Source organism: Microdochium trichocladiopsis (genome assembly GCF_020744255.1).
Source record: "Microdochium trichocladiopsis strain MPI-CAGE-CH-0230 chromosome Unknown B0I36scaffold_4, whole genome shotgun sequence".
Taxonomy (NCBI): Eukaryota; Fungi; Ascomycota; class Sordariomycetes; order Xylariales; family Microdochiaceae; genus Microdochium; species Microdochium trichocladiopsis.
In genome coordinates this window covers 1615943-1638271 of record NW_025763547.1, presented here as the reverse complement: position 1 = coordinate 1638271, position 22329 = coordinate 1615943, and the positions used below count along the sequence as shown (strand labels likewise).

General features: G+C 52.9%; 10 protein-coding genes across 10 annotated transcripts; 4 read left to right on the top strand and 6 right to left on the bottom strand.

Annotated features, from left to right (window-relative positions):
* Nucleotides 1–96: 96 nt before the first annotated feature.
* On the bottom strand, nt 97–1715 carry B0I36DRAFT_320689 (uncharacterized protein). The gene is made up of 2 exons (XM_046153582.1): nt 362–1715; nt 97–304 (listed from the first exon to the last, which is right to left on the bottom strand). The coding sequence occupies exon 1, from the start codon at nt 1562–1564 to the stop codon at nt 572–574; it is 993 nt and encodes a 330-aa protein (XP_046013895.1). The 5' UTR covers nt 1565–1715; the 3' UTR covers nt 97–304; nt 362–571.
* A 574-nt stretch (nt 1716–2289) lies between these two features.
* B0I36DRAFT_320687 (uncharacterized protein) lies at nt 2290–3459 on the bottom strand. Its single transcript, XM_046153581.1, has one exon. It carries the CDS (start codon nt 3314–3316, stop codon nt 2678–2680), a length of 639 nt encoding a protein of 212 aa, XP_046013894.1. The 5' UTR covers nt 3317–3459; the 3' UTR covers nt 2290–2677.
* A 1022-nt stretch (nt 3460–4481) lies between these two features.
* On the top strand, nt 4482–6212 carry B0I36DRAFT_383005 (uncharacterized protein). The gene is made up of 5 exons (XM_046160940.1): nt 4482–5059; nt 5109–5328; nt 5376–5801; nt 5855–5890; nt 5943–6212. The coding sequence occupies exons 1-5, from the start codon at nt 4611–4613 to the stop codon at nt 6135–6137; spliced, it is 1326 nt and encodes a 441-aa protein (XP_046013893.1). The 5' UTR covers nt 4482–4610; the 3' UTR covers nt 6138–6212.
* A 518-nt stretch (nt 6213–6730) lies between these two features.
* B0I36DRAFT_348176 (uncharacterized protein) lies at nt 6731–7417 on the bottom strand (the record flags this gene model as incomplete). The annotated part of the gene is made up of 1 exon (XM_046156655.1): nt 6731–7417. The coding sequence occupies one exon, from the start codon at nt 7415–7417 to the stop codon at nt 6731–6733; it is 687 nt and encodes a 228-aa protein (XP_046013892.1).
* Nucleotides 7418–9027: 1610 nt separating this feature from the next.
* B0I36DRAFT_320682 (uncharacterized protein) lies at nt 9028–9663 on the bottom strand. Its single transcript, XM_046153580.1, has one exon. It carries the CDS (start codon nt 9650–9652, stop codon nt 9137–9139), a length of 516 nt encoding a protein of 171 aa, XP_046013891.1. The 5' UTR covers nt 9653–9663; the 3' UTR covers nt 9028–9136.
* Nucleotides 9664–10703: 1040 nt separating this feature from the next.
* B0I36DRAFT_320680 (uncharacterized protein) lies at nt 10704–11543 on the top strand. The gene is made up of 2 exons (XM_046153579.1): nt 10704–10863; nt 10915–11543. The coding sequence occupies exon 2, from the start codon at nt 10934–10936 to the stop codon at nt 11348–11350; it is 417 nt and encodes a 138-aa protein (XP_046013890.1). The 5' UTR covers nt 10704–10863; nt 10915–10933; the 3' UTR covers nt 11351–11543.
* A 618-nt stretch (nt 11544–12161) lies between these two features.
* B0I36DRAFT_361779 (uncharacterized protein) lies at nt 12162–12556 on the top strand (the record flags this gene model as incomplete). Its single annotated transcript, XM_046158540.1, has 2 exons — nt 12162–12287; nt 12377–12556. The coding sequence occupies 2 exons, from the start codon at nt 12162–12164 to the stop codon at nt 12554–12556; spliced, it is 306 nt and encodes a 101-aa protein (XP_046013889.1).
* A 3265-nt stretch (nt 12557–15821) lies between these two features.
* Nucleotides 15822–17181, bottom strand: B0I36DRAFT_407663 (uncharacterized protein; the record flags this gene model as incomplete). Its single annotated transcript, XM_046161848.1, has 2 exons — nt 15822–15920; nt 15987–17181. Coding segments are annotated over 2 exons (1294 nt in total), but the record flags the coding sequence as incomplete, so codon positions are not given.
* A 648-nt stretch (nt 17182–17829) lies between these two features.
* Nucleotides 17830–18801, top strand: B0I36DRAFT_407652 (uncharacterized protein; the record flags this gene model as incomplete). The annotated part of the gene is made up of 1 exon (XM_046161847.1): nt 17830–18801. One exon carries the CDS (start codon nt 17830–17832, stop codon nt 18799–18801), a length of 972 nt encoding a protein of 323 aa, XP_046013887.1.
* Nucleotides 18802–20619: 1818 nt separating this feature from the next.
* B0I36DRAFT_320674 (uncharacterized protein) lies at nt 20620–21928 on the bottom strand. Its single transcript, XM_046153578.1, has one exon. It carries the CDS (start codon nt 21868–21870, stop codon nt 20713–20715), a length of 1158 nt encoding a protein of 385 aa, XP_046013886.1. The 5' UTR covers nt 21871–21928; the 3' UTR covers nt 20620–20712.
* Between the last annotated feature and the right edge of the window lie 401 nt (nt 21929–22329).

The following is a 22329-nucleotide window of genomic DNA, read 5'->3' as shown; positions in this document are numbered from 1 at the left end:
GGCGGATGGAGTGGTGGATGGAGTGGTAGACGGAGCGCTGGATGGAGCGCTGGAGTGCTGGATGGAGCTTTCTGATCAGCAGCGGGCCTTGGGTCAAGGCGGGGCACGTTAGGCTCTGCGCAAAGACCAAGGTAGCCTAACCATCAGAGAGGGGTCAGCAGACATTTCACCCCGTCCCAACAATCAATCCAAACCTGCCCTCCTGCAACCATCCATCGCTACGAGGCTCATGTCGAAATTGCCCTCATTCAAGCGCGCTTTAGAGAGCACAGATGATCAACTTCTACAAGCATTGAAAGACGAGGTAAGTCTAGTATTTTAAGACTGTGGACATGGAACCAACCTAACGCACTATCTCCAGACCGGGCTTCAAGGCGCGGATATAAAATGGTCCCACCACACGCACAAGCAGTCCCTTACACCTGGCAAGGACGTCTGTGCGATCTTTGTCCGGCTACAAGGAAAATCCAGCGTATACATATTTGATGGAAATGACATCCGAAAAGATTCCGTACCACAAGGGGATAATGACTCGATTTCGATAATCCCCTGGGGGAAAAAGGATTGGACACTAATGTGTGTTGGGGAAGGGTGCGACCTTGGCCAGACTGTATGTCAAAGGAACAACTAGACACGGTTCCCACTCCGCCGCATTTATATCCCACAATATAGTGCATTTTACTCCCATATCCCCCAGATGGGCGATCTTACTTATGGCCTCATAGGGCGTAATGGACTCTGCGTACAGCCCAAACTGTTTGGATATCTCTCTCGGCAGATCGTTCACCCTGCTTTCAGAAAAAAACTCTGCATTGGAGTACGGTGTTATGTGGGAAGGCGAGAATGCTGGGATGTCCACGTCCATAGTTCGCAGTCTCTTTGGGTCTGGCCCCTCGTCTATCTGTTCTGCCTGACGTTTGCCTGGCGCATTCCGTGCAGCAGGGGCGATTGGAGGTACGGCTGTGGCGGTATTGTCGATCGTCTGGTCAACGACCCTCAGTAGTGAAGGCACAGATGGGTTTGTGGTGTCTGTGGGCTCTACCGCTGGCCCTGGCGACTCGGCACGTGGTGGTAGACTCTCTTCGGGTATTCGTGATGGTAGACTCTCTTCGGGTATTCGTGGTCGTGGACTTGATTTGGCGTACGGGGAACATCCGAGAGGGCCCTGCATTTCTTTCAAGAACGCAGTGAATTGAGGCAACTCGGCAAGGCGAGGCTCCTGAGGTAATGATGTCCACCAGGCTTTGAGTGCCTCGATCGATTGTTGGAGACTGTGCTGAGCCAGATTGCTCATGTCCCGGACTACCTGCGAAATGGCGCATGCGAGAAAGAAGTTCGCTCCGATCGCGGGAAGGGCCGCTTCAAGGAACCGTCGTGCATGTTTGTATCTGTGTCGAGTTCCGATTGACAGCTTTTTAGGGGGTGTAGTAATGATCTTTCGCGTAATTCTGAGAGCCTTTTCTTGCGCTGCGTCGAGTCCTTCGGAGGATGAATCGCGAGCTTCGTGAACAGAGTGAGTAAGTTGTTTCTGTATCTGTTCCAGTGACTTAGACGTTGATCTCATAATGCCCCGCTGGACGCGGCCGTGTCCAGGTCGCGTTGTGTAGTGGCCGAAGGCTCGTGAGTGGTGCAATAGAGCGTCCTAGTAGGAGTGAGAAGGAGCGGTCTTGTCGATTGATGGAGAGCGATGAGATGGAGCGATGGAGCGATGGAGCGATGGAGCGATGGAGCGATGGAGTGATGGAGTGATGGAGTGATGGAGCGATGGAGCGAGGGAGAGCGGGAGAGGGGGGGAGTGATGGGGTGATGGAGTGATGGAGCGATGGAGCGAGGGAGAGCGGGAGAGGGGGGGAGTGATGGAGTGATGGAGTGATGGAGCGATGGAGCGAGGGAGAGCGGGGGAGCGAGAGAGCCCGAGAGCTGGAGGGGAGATCGTCGCGGTGCAGGAGTGCGACTCCACGTGGGCCTGATCCAGCGATGGACATTCGCTCGTGCTTCCGGGACGGAGCTCTAACAAAAATTGCCTAGCCTATTACGGCTAGATCACCGCTCGCGCAGCTGGCGAGCCTTCCATACGCTAGTGGAGACAGCGCAACGAGAAGTAGGGGTAGGCAATTCACGTTTGGAAACGAGGCCCAACGAGACTCAACGATGGACGATCAGATGGACGCAACAATATCATAACCAGAGTGGTGGTATTTAATAGTCAGATACCGAACCATATGTTTCAGGACTCTGGGATGATGGCGGCTACTGCACCTTACCGGAGAGACAAGGTGCGTGCATTTTCAGGTCGCATTGAGAACAGAGATAAGCAATTATGACAGGTAATCAGTGAACAAATTGTGCGCGAAGCCACCCCTCATTGACACGTCTGTCAAGCCAAGCTGCCTCATCAGTAGCGCCCAGCCACGCCAGTCGCACCCGATTTCTTGCGACCCTTGCGTCGTGACGACGAGATTGACAACACACCCGAGCCGAACCCCCCCGAACGTAGTCAGCTCCCAGATGATCCCCTCGCTCTCCCATCCGACCAGGCGGGTTTCTCCCCACTTCTCAGGCCGGCGACGTTCAGGATAAGTTTTTGCCTGTGTGATTGTTCAGTACGGCTAGGCGCATGAAAAGGTAGTCATGACGTACCGACGACTTCACCCGAGCCCGACTCGAGGCGTGATGGCTACTGCCAGTCTCCTTTCCACTTCTTCTTTTGGGGCATCTCCGTGGTGTTCTCACCGTCGCTGGAGTCGGTGCTCGAGATGTCCTCCAGATCGACCTCCCTGGGCCTCTTCGCTGGAAGCTTGGTCCGAATCTGTTCAACCGTGGGACCCACCATCTGCGTGATGGGAGTTGTTGATTCAACCTCCATCCTTCCAACTGCAGTCGCTCCCTGCTCTTGCTCAGCTGCATGACCATCATCCGGTGTAGCATCGTCTACCGTGCCGCCTTCTTCATCTGCGGTTTCAGCGACCCTCATGGACTTTTGCCCTTCCTCTACCGCTTTGAGAAATTGGAGACGTTGGTCCGGGTTCTCAGGACCTAATCGAGCACGAATGACAGTCTCGATAGCGCCGTCGAATATGAGACGACGTAGGCCGGATGAGTGTTGCTGCAGTAGGAGTTCCTTAGCCTTCCCTGCAAGGCAGAAGGCCACATTGGATGTCTTTGTTGTGTCCAAGCAGATCGTCAACGGAAAGCCAAGACGCTCGGCCATGTCGCAAAAAAGCTGTAGGTCTTCGTCTGCTAGAGCCGCCGCAGTAGTTGGGGATAGCTCCTCTAGTTTCGATAACAAGACAAGAGTTATGGCCTCAAGGGACATGTCTTCCTCAGGAGTATCGATTCCTGGTGAGTTGATCCGCCCACATCTTGAGGATCTGGACGAGGCATGCGAGACTGGAGCGTCGGCCTCCTCATTGTCAGCGTGGGAGTCGGGCCAGGAGGGCTGTTGTGCCTCAGCTCCATGGCTAACGGGCGATGTACCGGTCGTGTCCGCCTTGGTGGCCATGGTGAATGGAAAGCAAATGTGTCCGTTGTCCTGAATCGAAGGAACGCCTGCTGCGGCGTGAGTTCTGAAAGGGAGCTCAGCAGCGGGCAGGCGCACTCATTCTTATATCTCGAGGCGTCGACGGACAGCCTCAACAGTCTGCGATCAGCCCATCGCCGTTCGTGCAGACTCGCTCAACTCGTGTAAGCCACCATGACGTCCGCAGTTCAAAAGCCATCGTATGGTGGGGGCACGGGTCGTCAGCTTGGCCACGCTAGGTTGTGGGGCTCGCGATGTGCACGTCTCAGATGGGAAGAACTCGAAAGCGGCAACCTGTTCAGGCCGGACTGGACATCTGCGTATCATGTGGCACAAACCCGTATTCCGCAGCCAGGATGTCGCAATCGGTTTCCGCCCACACCACCAACACCTTTAAGATCATCCATGCGGGAGCGGCTTGATCTATTGCATTCAACACATCTGTCAAGCGCCACCATGCATTCTCACGAACTCTTCTCTGAATGGATAGATCACGTTGCACTGGAGGAGGATATCAAAGAGGTGAGTGACCATGCCGCGCCCGGTCCTTTTCGTTCGCGTGCTGACAGCGCAGTATCTGCCAATGGTGGAAAAATTGTGCTGCAGAGCACCATCCTTTGCAGAATCACTGCAACAGGCCTTAGCCGAGAACCTGCAAGAGGCGTCAAATATTTTCAATGAACTGTCTGAGCAGCAAGGGCAGGGCCTAGATGGGCCAACTACCCTGACGAAAACCCCTGACTACCAGAACTACATACCTCCCACAGTCGAAACGGCAGATAACAGCCCCGAGGCCAGTGACGGCCAGGATGCGGGTGACCTCCAGGATGCGGGTGACGACCGAGATATGAGTGACAGCCAGGATGTGGGTGACCTCCAGGATGCGGGTGACCTCCAGGATGCGGGTGTCCAGGATGCGGGTGACGGTCAGGATGCGAGTGACGACCAAGATATGAGTGACGACAACTCATCGGCTCGAAGCACTATCGAGTCCAAAAGCGATACCCCGTCGCCGGATGACACTGCCATCCCCGATGATGATGCGAAAGATCCTGATGTTCCTGCTGAACCAACCCTGTTTTTGACTGAAATGGCGACAATCATCTACGAGATGGATGCGATCATCGACTCTCCATCTTGCGTTATGTACAGGAGAGTTTTCAAAGCACTGTCCATGGATCCTGAATCCAAATTGCCCGGTTTTGAAATGAATACATGGTCAGGGACTATGTGGAGTCACTTTTTGAATGCCAGCGAGATGCGCTCACAACAAGCAACCATCTACCGGCTGATCGCGTACATGGGATTCTCGCAATGGTTTGATGCGCAGAAGACTGATTTCGAGGAGAAATATGCCTTCCGAGGGCATCGACGTACAGGTCGGCGCCTGGCATCGATCGTCCTTGACCATCTCCTTAAATTAGAGCGTCAAGACACTAAGAAGCGCACTAGACTAATCCGAATGAACAGTCATGGCAAGAAACTACGCGCAATTGTCAAAATCCATGGTTGGTGGATATTGTTCCATCAGAGAATATGGTAAGGCGGCCAAATTAAACACACTGTGGCGAAATGCTCACGATGTCAGGGATTTTATTAAATCTAACGCCATCTTGTCAAAGACCACATCAGAGCTCGAAGGATTAGAGTATTTCGAACCACTAAAGACATGTCTCGACGAGCAGATGACGACGTTTGCTGACACAGGGAAGACCGACTTCTCTTCATTCTTATATTCTCTCACAAAATCTGCCTCGAACTTATTGAAGTCACAGGTCGACAGACTACGGCAAGACTTTGAAGTAGAAGTAAGTACGATACATCCTGCCGCGAGAGCATGACTGACCTCAGGTAGGAGGTGACGCCCGCAATGGTTAGTGCAAAGGTCCATGATCTGAAGCAAGGACTGCTGCAGATGTGTCGAGCTGGCAGAAGGGACGTGTTTTGGGTCAACGGCAAGTATGAGGTAGACCGGCAAGTAATCGACACGCTTGACCCTGATACGTGGCTGAACGGATGGGTCATCAACGTGGGATTGGAGCTGGCCGATAAGCCACTGACTACCAGCTCTCAATGGAGTTTCCATTTCAAGGGCTCGCTGGAGCAGGTCAGGCAGCGATTCGACAACGACATGACAAACGCGATTTCAATTGCATTCTGCCCTCTGTTTCATGACAACCACTTCACATTACTTGAGATCAATATGCCGGATAATACGATTCGTCACTACAACTCCATGGCATCGGAGGACACCGCATCGTCTGTACAGAGAGCGGTGGTGGTAAGATATTCTCGAACACTCTGTATCGTCTCTATTCTGACTTGCATCCCAAGGGATCTTTTGGTCCCAATTGGACTTACGACGAGACAGTGAGTTTCTGCCTCCGCTCTTGGTAACGCGCATTGCTGACGAAATCCTCAGCCTTGCCCGCAGCAGACTGACACGTCATCGTGCGGCTTGAGCGTGTTCCATATCGCGTCTATGCGAATGAACAATGTGAGCATGGAGGAGATGGTGCCGATGAATGCGAACAAGTGCCGTGCAGACTTGGCTGATCTGTTCTTGCGAGCCATTGACCGTGGGGCGATCTGGGTAGGACGAAGAATTGCGAAATGATCCGAGCATCTAATTTCAACCGGAGCTTATTATGGGTTAGACTAGGCTAGAACAATGTTCAGTATCGCAAGTGTAATCAATGAATATATGCAAATGTACTAGAGGGAATCCCGGGGGTCGTGCAGCTGGTCCATGAGTTCAGCTCATTTAGACAGCCAGCTGCACCCTTCTTTGGGCCGTCATGATGTCAGCCCGTCAGTCTCTCATGCTCTGTTCCCCGAACATGCGTCTATTTGTGGAGCTATCTTGTCTTATACCTCCCGTGCGACTTGCTGCTGCATCCACTAGTGGTTTTGGTCTGCTCGGCCGCGTCCACTCCACACGGCACATCGCTGCAAGCGTGACACACGACAGGCTGGGTGTGGTTACATATCGTCATTGCTACGACAAGGATATGATGGCAGGCAGTCGGTGTGCCAGAACGAGTCAACGTTGCCTCGAGGAGTTATGCATCCTGATACTCTTCTGTCACTTTACAGCAATGGACCGCCAGCGAGAGAATCATCATTATTATTCCGATCACATATGAATCGCTCATACTTAAACAAGGGGTAGTGGCGGAGCGGTTAGTCTAATGCCTGGTTCTCGCAACGTCATCCCAATGTTCTACAAAGTTCTTGCACTTGCTTGACTTTCAAAGCGTACTCGATACCGGCCTCAACTTGTCTTTCGGCGTCGTGTGTGTCAAAAGCCTCCTCACGATTCCAGTCAAAGAGGAGTACCATGATCCCAGCTTCCATCTGCAGCTGCGCGATCAGACTACCCTGGTACTTTGCACAATGTACCTCCCGCGCAACACCAAGGTCAAAGAAGGCCGATCTGCGGTTTGCGGCGGCGTGAGTGACCATCGTGATCAAGGTCTCAGCCCCCTGTGCAAGTTCTCGAACTGCGACCTCGTCGCATTGGTTGAGCAACAACAAAATGAGTTGCCGTTTGTCTGTCTCGCTCATGCCTTGGCTGACGGCAAACACTTGACTCCCACATTGGACGCCTGGTTGCACACCACGGCTGGAAAAGGCGTCTTCCGATGGCTCCTGCCATCGCGGCGTGCTTGAAGCTCTCGGTGTGCCCACAGGACGAGCCAGTGAACTGACAGCTTCATATGCCGGGGGCGGTGTTTGTGCTTTTGATCGCGGTCGGCGGGGTGGACTGGCTAGACTATCAGGGAGTCTCTGACGAGTGGGTTTCGGTCGTTCTGCAACACGTATTCTCCGAGCCTGGGACCTCTCGACGGTGGCCAAGGGGGTTGGTTGCCATCGGTCGTCTTCGTGGCTGGACATGATGCTGGGAGAGAGCTGGTTTGTGGAATGGGCTTTGAAGGCGTGGCTGGGACTTACAAGCAGATGGGGTGAACTGTGCCATGGGGATCAAGCTGCATTTATACTCGCCAGAGCTCCCCAACCACGAGTGTCTGCGCCGCTGTATCGGAACTGGGCGGTACCCACAGAGTCTCGGCTCTGAATCGGAGACGATAGCAGCCAGGCTCCTCGGTCAAGTGCCTCAGACGCCATAACCGCTCAGGACGTCTACCAGATGACTAGTCGACACATATCTCTGGAGGAACTTGAGATTCAGAGAACGAGTTACACACGGCCGGACAGGACATACGGAACAACCTCCCAGAGAGACTTCGGGCTGTCTGCGACAGGCTTTTTCAACGTGCCATTAATTCTTTTTATGATGAGAAACAGGCAGCACCGGGGGAATCATCGAAATGGTGCAGAGCTGTGAGCAATTCCTTGCTGACTTGTGTTGAGCATCAATGGAGTCATACAGCATTGTCGTGCATGGTCCGCTGAAGGGTTCACTGCACATAGTAGAGGTATGCATGCAGGCGTAGTGCAGGGGCTCCCTCGTACATGATGCAAGGGTCTCGTTGTGCACTCATGTGCAGAGGCCTCGTTATGCAGGCGCCTCATCGTGCAGGGGCCTCCTCGTGCATGCTTTCAATCGTATGTTCCTTCAAGCGTCTCATCCTCCATGATGCTCGTCGTTGCCCTGTGGTGCGCACGGTGTTCGCCTGGTGCTGCAACTCCATGAAGCACACTACCTGACCAGGGTTATCGCAGCGGAAGCTTCTCCGTGCACACAGCAAGCGTCAGATGCATGCAACATGTACTTGGTTGGTTAGCGTCTCACGAATCTTTATGGGTGGTCACAATGGTTGGTTTACAAGCGCCAACATTGTGCAGGGAATGTGCTTGCACCTTACTTATAAAGGCTGGGTGGCACCTACCCCATCTGCCATAGCGTATTTTTGTTACATTCAGTCACATTCAGTCACATTATGGCCGCTCTTCGCCTGCCCGCGGAGCTGTGGACTCGGATTCTCCGCCTGTGCAGTGCCGAGAATCTTCTCGGCTGGGCCAATCAGCCGTGCTTCTTCCTGGAATATTGCCGATATCTTCTGTTCGAAGAGACGTACTGGATCGAGCAGTTCCGTTGGGATAATCACGAGCGGTGGAAGTATTGGGCGGGGTGGTCCTTCAGTTGTGCGGTATCTGCAGATCTTGCAAGGTTCCTGCTTGACCGTCCAGGTAAGGACAACTCTACTCTCCACTGCCGGCTCCCGGCGAGGGTAAACGATCCTCTAACATTCAATCAGCCCTAAGAGCACGTTGTCAGATATCCCTGTTCGATGGAAACGGCCAGTCAAGAGCCTGTCGCAATTCTGTGGTAGAGTGTTGCTGGTGGGAGCCTCGGCGCGCTTCACAAGAGAAGTCGGTACGCTGGACTCACCGGCCATGCAATGAGACAGGTGTCTGTCTTTGTGCACGATCTAAAGAATGTCTGTGGGACGTTGCGAGACCTTACTACCGGATCGAGGAATCATTGGACTTGCTATGTTGCTGTCGTAGGCGACGTCGAGCAGGTAGCCCGTGCCCATTAGCAGACGGGTTCCATGACTGGTATTCACGTGAGGACAAGGCACTATTTGAGGTTGCCCTCGAGGAGCAGAGAGTATTCACGGCTAAGACAAAAGATATATTCTAGTAGTCTTAGCTACAGAGCAGCGTAACATTCGATCCACAGACTAGTACTTCAAATTGTGACCATATAGTCGCCATAATACTGACGTTTTGAAGCGCGACTTCTCTTAATAACTGGTGGGTTCGAACGAAGAACTCAACGTCTGAGTGAACAACAGTCGAGTTCTGAAGCCTTAGGCATTCTAGATTGCCAGTAATGACTTTCCTTAATAGAGCTAAAGAGGGAGAATCTAGGTGAAAGTTCCTCATATAAGCCAGGAGGAGTGGCGGGGCCGAGTCAAGATCGAGTAGATGCATCCGGCCGCTAATCTGTATATGCGAGATACGTCTGAAGTGATTAAGAAGCCCGAGGATTCTAACAACGGTTGAACCGAAAGAGCGTTCTTGAAGCATCTGCAGCCATGCGCGATGGCTCAGATGCTCCGGCATAGCTATCGCCTCAAGGCGAAGGTGGTCGGTAAGCGTGATCCTTGACAGGCACGGTAGTCTGTTCAAAGTAGCCTCTAAATCTTTTGTGTAGGACATATGCGCCTCTTCTATTTCCGTGCTAGTCAACCATTGGCTACACTTAATAGTTAGGTGCCTTGTATGGCCCACAAACGCTGTATGTCGGTCCGCAAATCTGGAGAACTGTCGTAAGGAAGAGGCTGAATGGGATATAAAGAGATGTCTGGCATGCTGTAGTGCGGCGATCGTGGCGAGGGGTTTGCAGACTAGTCTTAAATTTGCGACATCTGTAGGCGTTTCCAACTCCTCGAGGATGGCCAGGACTAGCTCGACCGGCAACATGAGCATAGTGAGGAGTGTGGCGGCAAGAGCTTCGAGCTGCAGAGCCTGGGCATAAGCCGCCTTTTATTGTCACCCCACTCATCCGGAATCCCTGTAGCTGAAAACAGAATGCAGAAATTAGATGCAGGAATTGGGTTTCCGGTTCCTGACCTCAAGGGCTCGGATCTGCTGTAACAAGCCTGCTGACGACCTACAAAGGCTCCCCACGAGAGGCACAGTCTCGCACGGCATTCCTTGAGCTTGGCCACTACATAATAACTGGCAGCTATTCTTTCATTTCACCGAGAAAGGTGCAAAGCAATGTTTGTGCAGTCTCTGTGTGTCGATGTACTCTTGACGTCAAATAGATCATGAACAGGTTGCAGTGGTCGTGCCAGCGGGGATAAGCACTTAACTGCTGAGCTCTTGCGTTAAATCCAGATATCAGAGACAAATAATTTGTCGAGGCTGTCGGTGAACATAAAAGACAGAACGGAAGACTTTGGGTTACGCGAACCTATACAAATACAGAATAACGAGAGAAACTGCTGTTAGTAATGCCGAATCCGGTTAGTATATACCGCCACTTTCCGCGGCGTAAACAGAGTAGGCTGTCCCTCCTGTAAGTACAAGGTACTTCGGGACCCCGCACGACCCTAGATATACTCATTTGTACACCTATACGGATATCTATACTTAGGTTATTTCTAGCCGATACGATTAATCTAATATCGGCTACTGATTATATAAAGAAACTATATAGGTCGAGGTTTACGTTTTCTTATTCCGCGCAACCAACCACCCACCCAACCAACCGTCCGACAAACCTCTGCATACTTTATCAGTACCCCCTGCAGCTGACACAGCACATACCCCGCATCTCAAAACCGTGATTCTTGCTCGAAATCGCCAAGCCGCGCTGTCATTACTTATACCAACTCGCAAGCAATATCACCAACACACTGCTAGCAAGTGGCCCTCATACTCTCTTATCTGTTAGCATACTAACGACTCATCAGCTCATTCAAGAATCCGACCATGTCCCAAACCGTAGCAGACCAACAACCCGTGACCGACAACATGTCACTACGCGACATATTCGACACGATGAAAAAGGCCCCAGACGGGCGAGGCATAAACGCATTGGGCTATGACGGTGTGCTCCGCAGTTTCGACGAGGAACGTAATGTCGTCGATGCAGTTGGCCTCAACCCAATCCAGATCAGAGAGTACTACGAGAATTTTCCGCTACCTAAACGATTCCTCGCCGCCGACGGCCGCAACATATCTCGTGAGGACATGTTCAACCCCGCTGCGGAGAACATTCCCAGGAAGCCCACAGAGGAGGACATAGCTAAGATGAAGGCCCATAATGAAGAGTTGGAAAGGCGCGGAGTTACATGCTCTATTCCGGCGAAGTCAGCCGACGACAGCGAACCGTCCAAGTCACTGTGAGCTGGGCAAGTCAGCAGGCGACGGTGGCCCGATTCCAAGTGGGTTTGCTTTGATCACTGCAGAAGTTCCAAGGTCTCAATCTCGCTGTGCTCCTTTTGAGTAGTTGTCTGGTAATACTACGCATCATACATAATTCCGTTGGTTCTCAAAGCCATTTGCAGCAGCGTCATGGCGGTGAAGCCGCCGCGAGCCCTCGCTCATGTGTTGCCAATCCTCCTTCTGTGCCGCCCACACTGCGCTCGCGCTGGATCGTGATCCCGGGTATGATTTGTTATCCAGCAAATTGCTGCCGACGCGGCCGTTCAATCTTTTAGGAAGGAGCTTCGTGCGGAGGATGCAGATTGGCCGTGGCCAACCTGGCGCTTGTTGTCAGCGTTGACAAATCAAGCTTTCTTAACACGGCGAGTCACGCGCAATCTGGTGTTCCGCTGTTGGTCTGCTGGGGGGGTGTCAAAAGTTCCTGAAGCATGCACGTTGTTCGGAACCCTCCTACAGTGGTTGGTGGAAGACAACCATGTGTGACAGGGGTCGTTGCGCTGTTCCTTGCGACCTGCAGCCACTTCGACCAACATGCAATTCTTCAGCAAGGATTCCGCAGGAATTGAGCAGCCAACAGCGCCGATTGAAGTCTAATCATCGCCAGCCGACGATGAGGTCTTGGTTGGCAAGATAGGAAGGGTGTCACGACTTGATCCATATAAGTAGAGCAGCCTTTTCCGCCAGACAAGATGAGTGAAGCCTTCAACCCAATCCTCAGTGCCTACACTTTCTTCCTTATCCCGTCAAAGATAGCAAAATCGAACCGCCCAAGATGCAAGCCAACCTCTTCAAGATTCTCGCCATCGTGGCCGTATTTTCGACGGTCCAGTCGGCCCCAGTAGAGACTGCTGAGGGCCAGGTCACCGAGACCCGTAACAGAATTTATATCAAAGGCATCGTACGTGCTCTACGTCAGCGTCTGGAAAAGCCTCATGTCGTGCTTTCTATTACTTCTCTGAATGCTAACACCAAGGATTCTTCTTCCAGGAATGCTATAAGAAGGACCCAGCGCCTCCTATCAGCGTAAAAGAGAAGGAGGGCGACATTTTCAGGGGAGTCTGCTTCAACTATACCTGCTGGCACCATGATCAGTGCATAGCCAGGGGTTGTCGGGAATGCAATATTTACTTCAACGACTGTGGCGATGAATTCATAAGATGCTATTAGCGTGTTGCCAAAGGATCTCCCACCGTAGAGGAGGGAGGAAATGGATATGGGTAGAGGTTAACATGTGGTCCGATCTCGATGTTTTCAACAATTATGCTAGTGTTGAACGGGGCTTTTCGTGGAATTTTCGATTCTACGCTCCAACTTTCATATCTTAGAATAAGGAAACCGCCCAACCTAGAACCTCCGGCCGGGAAACACAATTCCAAGACATATTGTTCATGCCGTGCTCGGGACTTGCTCGTCCAGAGAGTGACACTTCAACACGTTGTCCCGCTGACCGCCTCGAAGCTCTGTTCGGCACCTGCCCAGCCTAGCCGCCTGACTGATATGTGCCAGGGTAAGGGTATAATCTAAGCTGAAGGGTATAGCGTAATTAGAGAACGATAGAACGAAGTCAAATGTATAAGAAGATGATGGGGATAAGAGCTTACTTATGTATTCTGGACGTAGCCAGATTGGGTAGAGTGGCAATTGCTGAAACCACGCTAAGCCCTTCTAGAATGCCGCCAAACCCTGCGGGGACAACAGCACATTCTCGACTACGACTACCTCGTCTTGTGTGCGAGTTGACCTGCTCACTCTGCCCTACGCCACCTTGCCCTACCACTGCTTACAGAGTCTGTAGCACAGTTCCTCATGCATCCACACTCTTCGTGCAAGCTCCAGCGACGACACTCGTCACTGTAGACAGAGGTGACCAATGCGCCGAGACGAGGAGGGCTGTCCTATCCCGATTTCCCCGCGCGAGTTGGTTGGGACAGTCGGGCTCGTGTTCGTTGGAGTCGAGCCGGTGTCGATGACAGGTGTACCAACACCGCTAGTCTCTATCGCACTTGTGGACGATCCACGCTCTGCCTGCAGGCCGAAAGTCAGTCCAGTGAGCTCTCGCTTGCCGTGCTTGTCGTCTGGCCGTCTGAGGAGGCTGTGCCAGTAGGATCTTGAGAAGTCCAGCTGTGCGCTACCTCGAGGAACGTAGTCACCCCGGGCTCAGTTGTAGTGGCTGTGAAGGTCAATATCTGTGAAGACCTTGTCGTGGTGAGAACTCTGACCAGTCAGGGCTTGTCCGGCAGTCATGAGAGGCGCAGTGACTGGTCAGAGCCTAGTCAAGGGCTGTAGGGCTCACCAGTCAGGGCTTGTCCGGCGGTCACAATAGGCATAGTGACTAGTCAGGGCTCAGTCAAGGGCTGTAGGGCTGACCAGTCAGGGCTTGTCCGGCAGTTACGAGAGGCACAGTGACTGGTCAGGGCTCAGTCTAGGGCTACAGGGCTGACCAGTCAGAGCTTGTCCGGCGATCATAAGAGGCATAGTGACTGGTCAGGGCTCAGTCAAGGGCTGTAGGGCTGACCAGTCAGGACTTGTCCGGCAGCCGGGCTGACCAGTCATGGCCTGTCCGGCAGAGGCGCAGTGACTGGTCAGGGCTTGTCCGGCGATCATAAGAGGCATAGTGACTAGTCAGGGCTTGTCCGGCAGTCATGAGAGGCGCAGTGACTGGTCAGAGCCCAGTCAAGGGCTGCAGTGACTGGTCAGGGCTCAGTCAAGGGCTGCAGTGACTGGTCAGGGCTTAGTCAAGGGCTGCAGGGCTGACCAGTCAGGACTTGTCCGGCGATCATAAAGAGGCATAGTGACTGGTCAGGGCTCAGTCAAGGGCTGTAGGGCTGACCAGTCATAGCTTGCCCGGCAGTTATGAGAGGTGCAGTGACTGGTCAGGGCTCAGTCAAGGGCTGTAGGGCTGACCAGTCAGGGCTTGCCCGGCGGTCACAATAGGCATAGTGACTGGTCAGGGCTCAGTCAAGGGCTGTAGGGCTGACCAGTCATAGCTTGCCCGGCAGTTATGAGAGGTGCAGTGACTGGTCAGGGCTCAGTCAAGGGCTGCAGTGACTGGTCAGGGCTTAGTCAAGGGCTGCAGGGCTGACCAGTCAGGGCTTGCTCGGCAGCAGGGCTGACCAGTCAGGGCTTGCCCGGCGGTCACAATAGGCATAGTGACTGGTCAGGGCTCAGTCAAGGGCTGTAGGGCTGACCAGTCAGGGCTTGCTCGGCAGCAGGGCTGACCAGTCAGGGCTTGCCCGGCGGTCACAATAGGCATAGTGACTGGTCAGGGCTCAGTCAAGGGCTGTAGGGCTGACCAGTCAGGGCTTGTCCGGCAGTTACGAGAGGTGCAGTGACTGGTCAATCGTTTCAAGTGCTACAATGGCCAATCCTTGTTTACCGGCTGCAGGTTTGACCAGTCCAAGGCCGACAAAGCCTGAGGTAACAGTCATTGCTCAATGGAGATCATGTGCGCAAGCTCGTCAGCTCCATGTTGCTCAAGGGTCTCCCAATGCATCTGAACTGACCTACATCTTGGAGTGAGCAGTGTAAACTAGTCAGATTCCCCAGTAACTCTCATTGTCGTAAAAACCATCATGCGACCAGTCGTCCATTCCGACTGAGCGGTGAAAGTTCGTCGCCTCAGAGAAATCAACAGAAACGAAACTTGGAGGTCCAGCAGACCGCTGATTGGAGCCGGTTCGGAGTGGAGATAGAGGTTCTAACCCAGAATCACAGACCGACGCTAGCGAAGGGCCAGGAGACTCACAGTTCACCAATCTCCCCTCAGTATCAAGGACATAGTCAGGCAGCGTCGTCTGACTAGCATAGGGCTGTACTACAGCATCCTGACTCGATAAGCCTGAGTTGGCTGCAGACCACATGGGGGATTGTCTGGAAGATGGCATCGAGTCACTAGGGGCCGAATCGAGCCTTCCCCATGAAGAGTTCGGGAGCACACCATGAGATAGACTTGGCGATGAGGATTGTAACGTCATCAAATACGAAGCATCTGTCCAAGACGAAATTGAGGACGGGAGGCTGAACGTCGTTTGTCCGGAGTCTGTCTGATATGGCATACCTGCACGAGGACTGTCGATGTGTAATGGAGTCTGTAGACTCGGAACAGTATGAGTGCCACAGTCACTGTGGTGACTCACAGAGACATTGAAGTCGTCTAAAGGATAAGACGACCACGTGTCCGTGGCGAGATGCGAATTTTCCTCCATCTGAATGTATGAGCTTTCTAAGTGCTTGACCGAATGTGAGGGCGTAGCATCTCGTGACAGTTCGTCTTGCTGCGAAGATGGTATAGTGGTTTCGACACTCATTCTACTATATGTAAGTGCGGCCTCTGTGGCATTTGATTCGTCCTCCACAGCTTGTGGCAACGTGTTGGGGCTGCGAGGCCCGTCGTATGCTTGTCGGTCTGTCTTATGACTTCCGTTAATGTCATGCTCTACAGCGCGGTCCTGCAGGTTGGGGATCGAGTCGACACGTAAAGAGGTTTCGGTCGATTTGTCTATCGTGGATTTGAATAAAGTCGCAATCGACACTGTCTGATGGTTGGCAATCGCTACCACGGGAACTGGCCCAAGAAATGGCTCCAGCATGTTCCTACATAGAGATGGAACGGAGAGGTGCTCCATTCGTGTTCTGTCGCTCAGTTGTTGGAGGAAAGCGACTCTCTGTATTTGGCGATACACTCTGGAATGTGGCCGCCCCCAACGGCGTGACAATTGGGCTATCTGCTCATCTGCGGGGCCATCATTCCTGCGGAGGCCTTTGATTCCTGTGTCGCTCCTAGCTCCGTGACGGATGACATCACTCTGGAAGCCCAAGAGAAGAGCTCGACGTTGAAAGTATGCGAGAGCTGTGGGCTCAATATGCCCGTCGATCCTGTCGTCTCTGTCAACTCTTGGCCCTTCGTTTCCAAGTCTTGCGAAGTTCCTGAGAGCTGCCAATACCAGCTGCCAATAGGCTACTTCGAATGAGAGCGCAGACTTCGCGACCTGGAAGATGCCCTCGTCGACTTCAATCACTGGAGGGTCTGGTGACGTCCAGATACTGCGAAGGCTTTCGCTGAATGATTTTCTGTATGACCCAGGCAGCAACAGCCGCCGTATGATCTTCACAGTGACCGAGAAAAGCTTCATATTCTCATGGAATGACCTGATACTGGGGATCATTGCATGGAAATGAAGAACGTTCTTCTCAAGCCTTGCTAGTAGAGCGCGACCCTCCACGTTCGAAAAAATAGTGCCGCTACGAAATTTGGCACGTAATTCCTCATGATCAGCACAACTGAGTGTTGGTGCTAGCAACTGAAGGTGACGTACTGTGCTGAAATCGACAAGTTGCATGAGATCGACATTGTGGTCAACAATATGCTCCCAGGACTGCTGGATGAACGTGAGATATGTAATCAGCTCTTTATCACAGTGCAATGCCATATGTTTGTGAATGTTGCCTAGCTGAAATCCTTCCCAAAGACCAGGGAACTTTAAAAGACCTCCGAAGGCTTCAGAGAGCTGAGAGTTGGATTGCAGAAGCTTGAGAGTATCGCGCTTGCAGGGGGAGAGCTTGCCCATCCATTCTTGTATGATGTGAGGGCTGTGGTAATGTCTCAAGCTGCAATATATCTCTCCATCAGTCTTTGGATAGTAGTACGAGACATCCTCTGCCAGCTGCCGGACTAATTCAAGTACGACATTGTGTGGGGTCCCAGCAGGAGGGCAATGTAGCTGCACGATCCATTCCGTGTCCTCGCTTGCAGCAAGCACTCGGTGCTTGCCAGTCGGGCACCATAGCCGAACATTAGCAATCAAGGGTAGTCTCTCGCCAGATAGAGTGCGGAGAAGGTCTCTTCGAGAGCTCTGGAGTTGCTCTAGAATATGGCCCAGGCAGGCTTCGTCAACAACAGCTGCAATATGATTCTGCTGGTCAGCGGGCTGGAATCTGAATGAGAACCTGTCAGCGAGCCACTCAACAGCCGCCTGATTGAAGCGACTAGTTCGGGGATACTCGATTTGCTTGGGGGATGAGTCGTTTGCGCGTTTCAGTAGAAAAGGCGGACAATTTTGCTCACCGAACTCCAGCGAGTGTGCTTTGGCTCGTAGGAGTGCAGTGAGAAACGTCCTCTTGATATCTGCGGTCATGGTTGATGCAACTGGGGAGAGAGCAAACAGCTCTTGGGCGTTAGTTGCCTGACTGTCATTTCATCCCAGGTCCAGTGGCAGAACAGAGAACAGAAAGACACAAACCGGTTCCATGACGATGCGCTAGCTAAGCGCGCGCTTGAGTAAAGGTGGGGTGGTGCTTGACTTGGCGTTTCGGGGGAAGAGAACGTGTTTCCGAAATACGAGAAAGAAACACCGTCGGCGATTAGATAGCTATAAGTAGCCGCATCTCAGGCACAGAAGCGAAACCCTTGCAGCTCCACGTTGCTCATCATTGACACCAAAATGGCTGCTACATGGTTGTCCATCTGGTCCCCTCCAGCTGGATTTAGCGGCAGCTACGTCACTGAGGACACTCGAATACGGCCCAAGTTCCTCTCGGTCTTGTACGTTGGCGATAGTCAGAAGTCTGCTTATCTCCGATCGACCGGCCGACGATCGGCCAAATGCCCACATACGATTGCCATCATGCACGATAGGTCTCAAGATGTGGGTGACTACACATTGAGCAAGAGCAATACTAGAAAATTTCAAGCCCAACCACAAGCTGTCAGAAACCATCTGCATCACTTCATTCAGAATGCTGCAGATTGTGTCCTCCCACGGCTCGTTAGGCCAGTCTGTGGTGCCATTGTATTGTTTGCTGAAGATGTGGATGGATTAGACAACGCGGCGCGAATGATAGCATCGTGGACAGTGCAGGCGAAAGAGGACGAAGCCGGCGGGAAACCCCACCTTTATGTTGTCAGCAACGCAGCTTCTGGCCCGAACACGTGCAGCATCTCACTCCTGGTTCGCATCGAGCTCATCACTGCCTTGAGAGCGATCTCACCTCAGAGACCATATTCTATGAACGAAGCGTCTCAAATGGTGGCTGCTTGTTTTCGTGGTATCACCCAAGTTCGCGAAGAAGAGATCCACAAGAGTCTGGACGACTTCGAAGCCTTTCAGGCGCACACCGACAACACAGACTTGGTGGAGCTCATCGGCGTTCATTTGCGCGACTTCGGCCCGCAGCCGTTCAAATTTGTTGACGCTCTCAATCGCCGTTACCCTCTGCCGAGCTGTGCGTACCCCAATGCAGCGATTCTCGCGCGTCACTTGTCGAGTGCCGGCTACGATTCGGTCCATGTGCTGGCTTCTCTCCTCGCTAAGGAGATGTCTGAGACCTCTCTCATGGGCAAGTTCCACTCGATTGTTGTTGACTTGCCTCACACTAACCCACATCATAGCTTGCGGGCCTTCTGGCGTGTTTGACACCCGCTTTCTGACGGTAGTTGACAATGTTTCCCGTGATATACGTGATGCTGACTTCAAGATCCGGGTCCGGACGGAATTCCTCCGCATCCTCCGTCGCAGCCAGATTCTGGGCCAGCCTTTGGAGCCAGCGGTCACAAGGGACATGAGTAAGACCATGGAGCAAGCCGGACTGTGTGTATCATGTGTCTTACGGGTCCCGATACATTTGCTGACCTGCGGCCATCGTCTCTGCGAACGTTGCGTGCTGCAGGTGGCAGATGGGGGACTCGCCATCAACATAATCGACTGCCCCTGCTGCGGAGCGACGAATAAAAGACAGCTGTTCTTGCAACCTGCTGAAGGCCGTACTCGGGTGTTGATCATGGACCATCAGTCCGTGCTAAGCACGGTATGCTTCCTCAGAGACCTGCGGGCTCGTCTGCACGGCCCATTACATGAGTACGTAGACGTCATTGTGGGCGCAAATAAAGGTATGGGATCGTGTGTCATTGCCTGGCGATGTGAAGATCACTAACTAATATTGCCACAGCGCGTCATGTTGTCAAAGATATATTCGTGGATGGGCTGGATTCGCAGCAGAGTCTTGCACGGCATGAGACGAAGCACAAAGAGTTGTCGAAAGTGCTGCTCCGGCACAAGCCAATCAGCACACACAATAAGATGCCAGGCAGTTTCCAGGTCGTACTGTGCTCGCATAAGCGGCTGCAAACGACCTGGACATGCTCAAATATGGGCAGCTTCTCAAGGTACCGACCCAGCTGCTGCGTACAACAGGTTGTCGCTAACATGGTAACAGACAAGAATCATTGGTACAGCGAGTTCACAACCTCTGCAGCGACTGGGGGTGTCGACAGAATATCATAGGGCTTATGGCACCTAATGATCCAGCTACTGCTGCATTTCAGCTGACAGCAGCGCTATTTTATGCAGAGGTTATGGAGCTGGAGGACGCAAAGTCAAGGGTTCGGGTGAGGTGTCGCTTAGACACAGGTCCTCACTTGGCTGCAATTATGAGGGCAATGAATGCTCAAGAGGCGCAGCTCTACTGTACAGTGAATGGCCGGCTTCAGTCAAAGGTCAGTGTCTGTGACGCAGGCCAGTGGCAAGGCATTGTCGATGGGGCCGAGTTCGTCCAGTGGCTGCCACTCGAATGCGACAGGAAAGACGCGTTGCTGGAGGTGCAGCTAGGCAGCGCTGCATCACCTAGGCAGGACATTGCCAACTCGCCCTGTCGGATCCAAAATGTCGCTCTCCCAGTTCCGGCTGCCGAAGCACAGATCAGTACATCAGCCGCACTCTCTACCAGTGCCGAGTCCGGCTCAATATCTCAGTCTAGCTCGGCGTACTCGTCCAGTTCCAGTGAATGCGACTCTATCCTTGAGGTAGAGAGAACATCGGGAACGCCAAGCTCGACAGGAAGTGCCGAGAGAATCATCCAGGAGATAGATCGGCTGCATGGGGTCCTCGTTGATATCAGCGATGGCATCGCTGGGCGGACAAGCTCCGATGCAAGATTCAAGTCTATGGCAATCTCATTACACTGTGCGAGTGAGAGTAGCTTAGGTAGCACTAGAGGCAGTTTTAACACATCCTGACTCATGCACATTATCGGTCTTCATGCATGTTCAGCGTGATCAAGCAGTGCGGACCATGCTGAGGTGGCTTGTCTAAAGTCGACGTATAGACCAACGGAGTACGCGGTCAACAGGTTGCATAAATGAAGCTCGGGGCATAGACCACTTTGCTAGGTGGCTCTTGCCTCGAGACTGTTCTTGTGTTTCTTGTTTCGAATCACTCACGTATAATGAAGACAGGCGCAGGCAATCGACGCAAGGACAAGTTGCATGTATATTCGCATCTACAAGCTATGAAGAGACCAGCTCCTCACCCACAATCCAGATACGGTACTTAAAGACTGAGATTGAAATAGACCTTTCCTTTCGCCGCCGAAGAGCGCGTTGTCATCTGTGACTGGGTGTCATGTGACTTGCGCCGTTGAGCTGTAGCCTTCGCCACCCCCTTGGGCTTGGCGCCCTGGGCCTGTTTCATCCCTCGCCGTGCCTTCGTGGTTACTGCCGGCATACGTGGTAGAGGCTGTGCCCCGAGGCCTTTAGTATTCTGAGAGACTGACGGCAAGGGCTGATCGCTTGTTTCGATTGGGATCATGGGAGCCTCCATCACCGGCACATCCGCTCCATGTTCGAGGGCAGAGATCGCGCACACGTCAAGCTCTGGTAGTGTTTCTGGAGAATCTTGTGACACGGAAGAAGAAGAATATGAAGTAGCTGAGGACCAAGTTGAGCTTGAGGACCAAGTACTATCGTTGTCGCTGCTGGCTGATGTCCATGTGCTCTCCTGGCTATCAGGAAGCGTACTGGAGCTACTACTTTGTGGTGGCAGCGCCGGTACCTGGGAAGCACACTCAGCGGGGTCGAGAATCTCGGCCGCTTGAGCTAGTGCATCGAGGTCAGCGAAGTAGGTATCCTGAGGCCCTGATGGCTGGAAGTAGGCGTCCCGAGGCTCTGGTGGCTGGAAGTTGGGCTGAGGCGCGCGCCTCTCAAAGTTCGCCGGCGTGTAGTTATATCGAGACAAGCTGAAGGAGAAGTGCATCGGTCTCCAGTCATCATGAGTCTGGAAGTAGTAATGGCGCTCATTTCGCTCCACGAGTAGTAGTATCTTGACCCCTTCAAGATTGTACAGTGTGCTCGCCTTCTTCATCAGGCCACGGTACCGAGTCTCGAAACTGCGGCTCTCCTGGGTCGGGACGCGGCATAGAGCCATCAACTGATCCTCCTCGGACGAAGACGAGGAGGGCGACTCCAGACGAGGCCGGTCAGACTTCGCGAGGAAATTGTCAGGCGTGTACGAGTACCTCGGAAGCACGACATTTGCATCGAAATACAAAGGCGACCAATTTGCATCGGAAAGGAAATAGTGATGGGCTTGGTCCCATTCGAATAGAATGAGCACCTTGGCAGCGTGTTTGTTGCGGAGCTGGCAAGCCTTGGACATGAGCCCGTCCCGGCGAGTCTCGAAACTCCGTTGTGATCTCGACTTTCGTGCCATGGCAATGAGTGCAGTGAATGGGGAGTCGAGTGTTGTGTGCCTTGTGTAGAGCTGTTGTTGCTATTGCGTCTGATGCAGATGCAATGAAGGCAGCCAGAGGGTTCTTATAGACGAAAGGTGGCATGCACGATGAGCGCTGGACAAAAGTACCTTAGTCTGCAGCAGGCGCGCGGCTCGTTCAGGTGACTCCTGTACTGTCTCCGGTACGTACTCACAACAGGGCTGCCACACCTCAGGAAAATAAGCGCCACACTGTAGAGCGCTTAGGGGGTTTCTGCCATTGGTTGTAACTAAGCGCCCGTCTGTTCCAATCTGAACTGCAATCTGAAGATCGCTTTCTGTCTTCTGATTTCGGGTTTCTGCTCATGGTTCATGATGATGGCTCGCTCGCCTCATCATGTTGAAGTTCCAGCTGTGGCCTGCCCCTATGCTCACCTTCCGCGATCATTGTACCTTCCA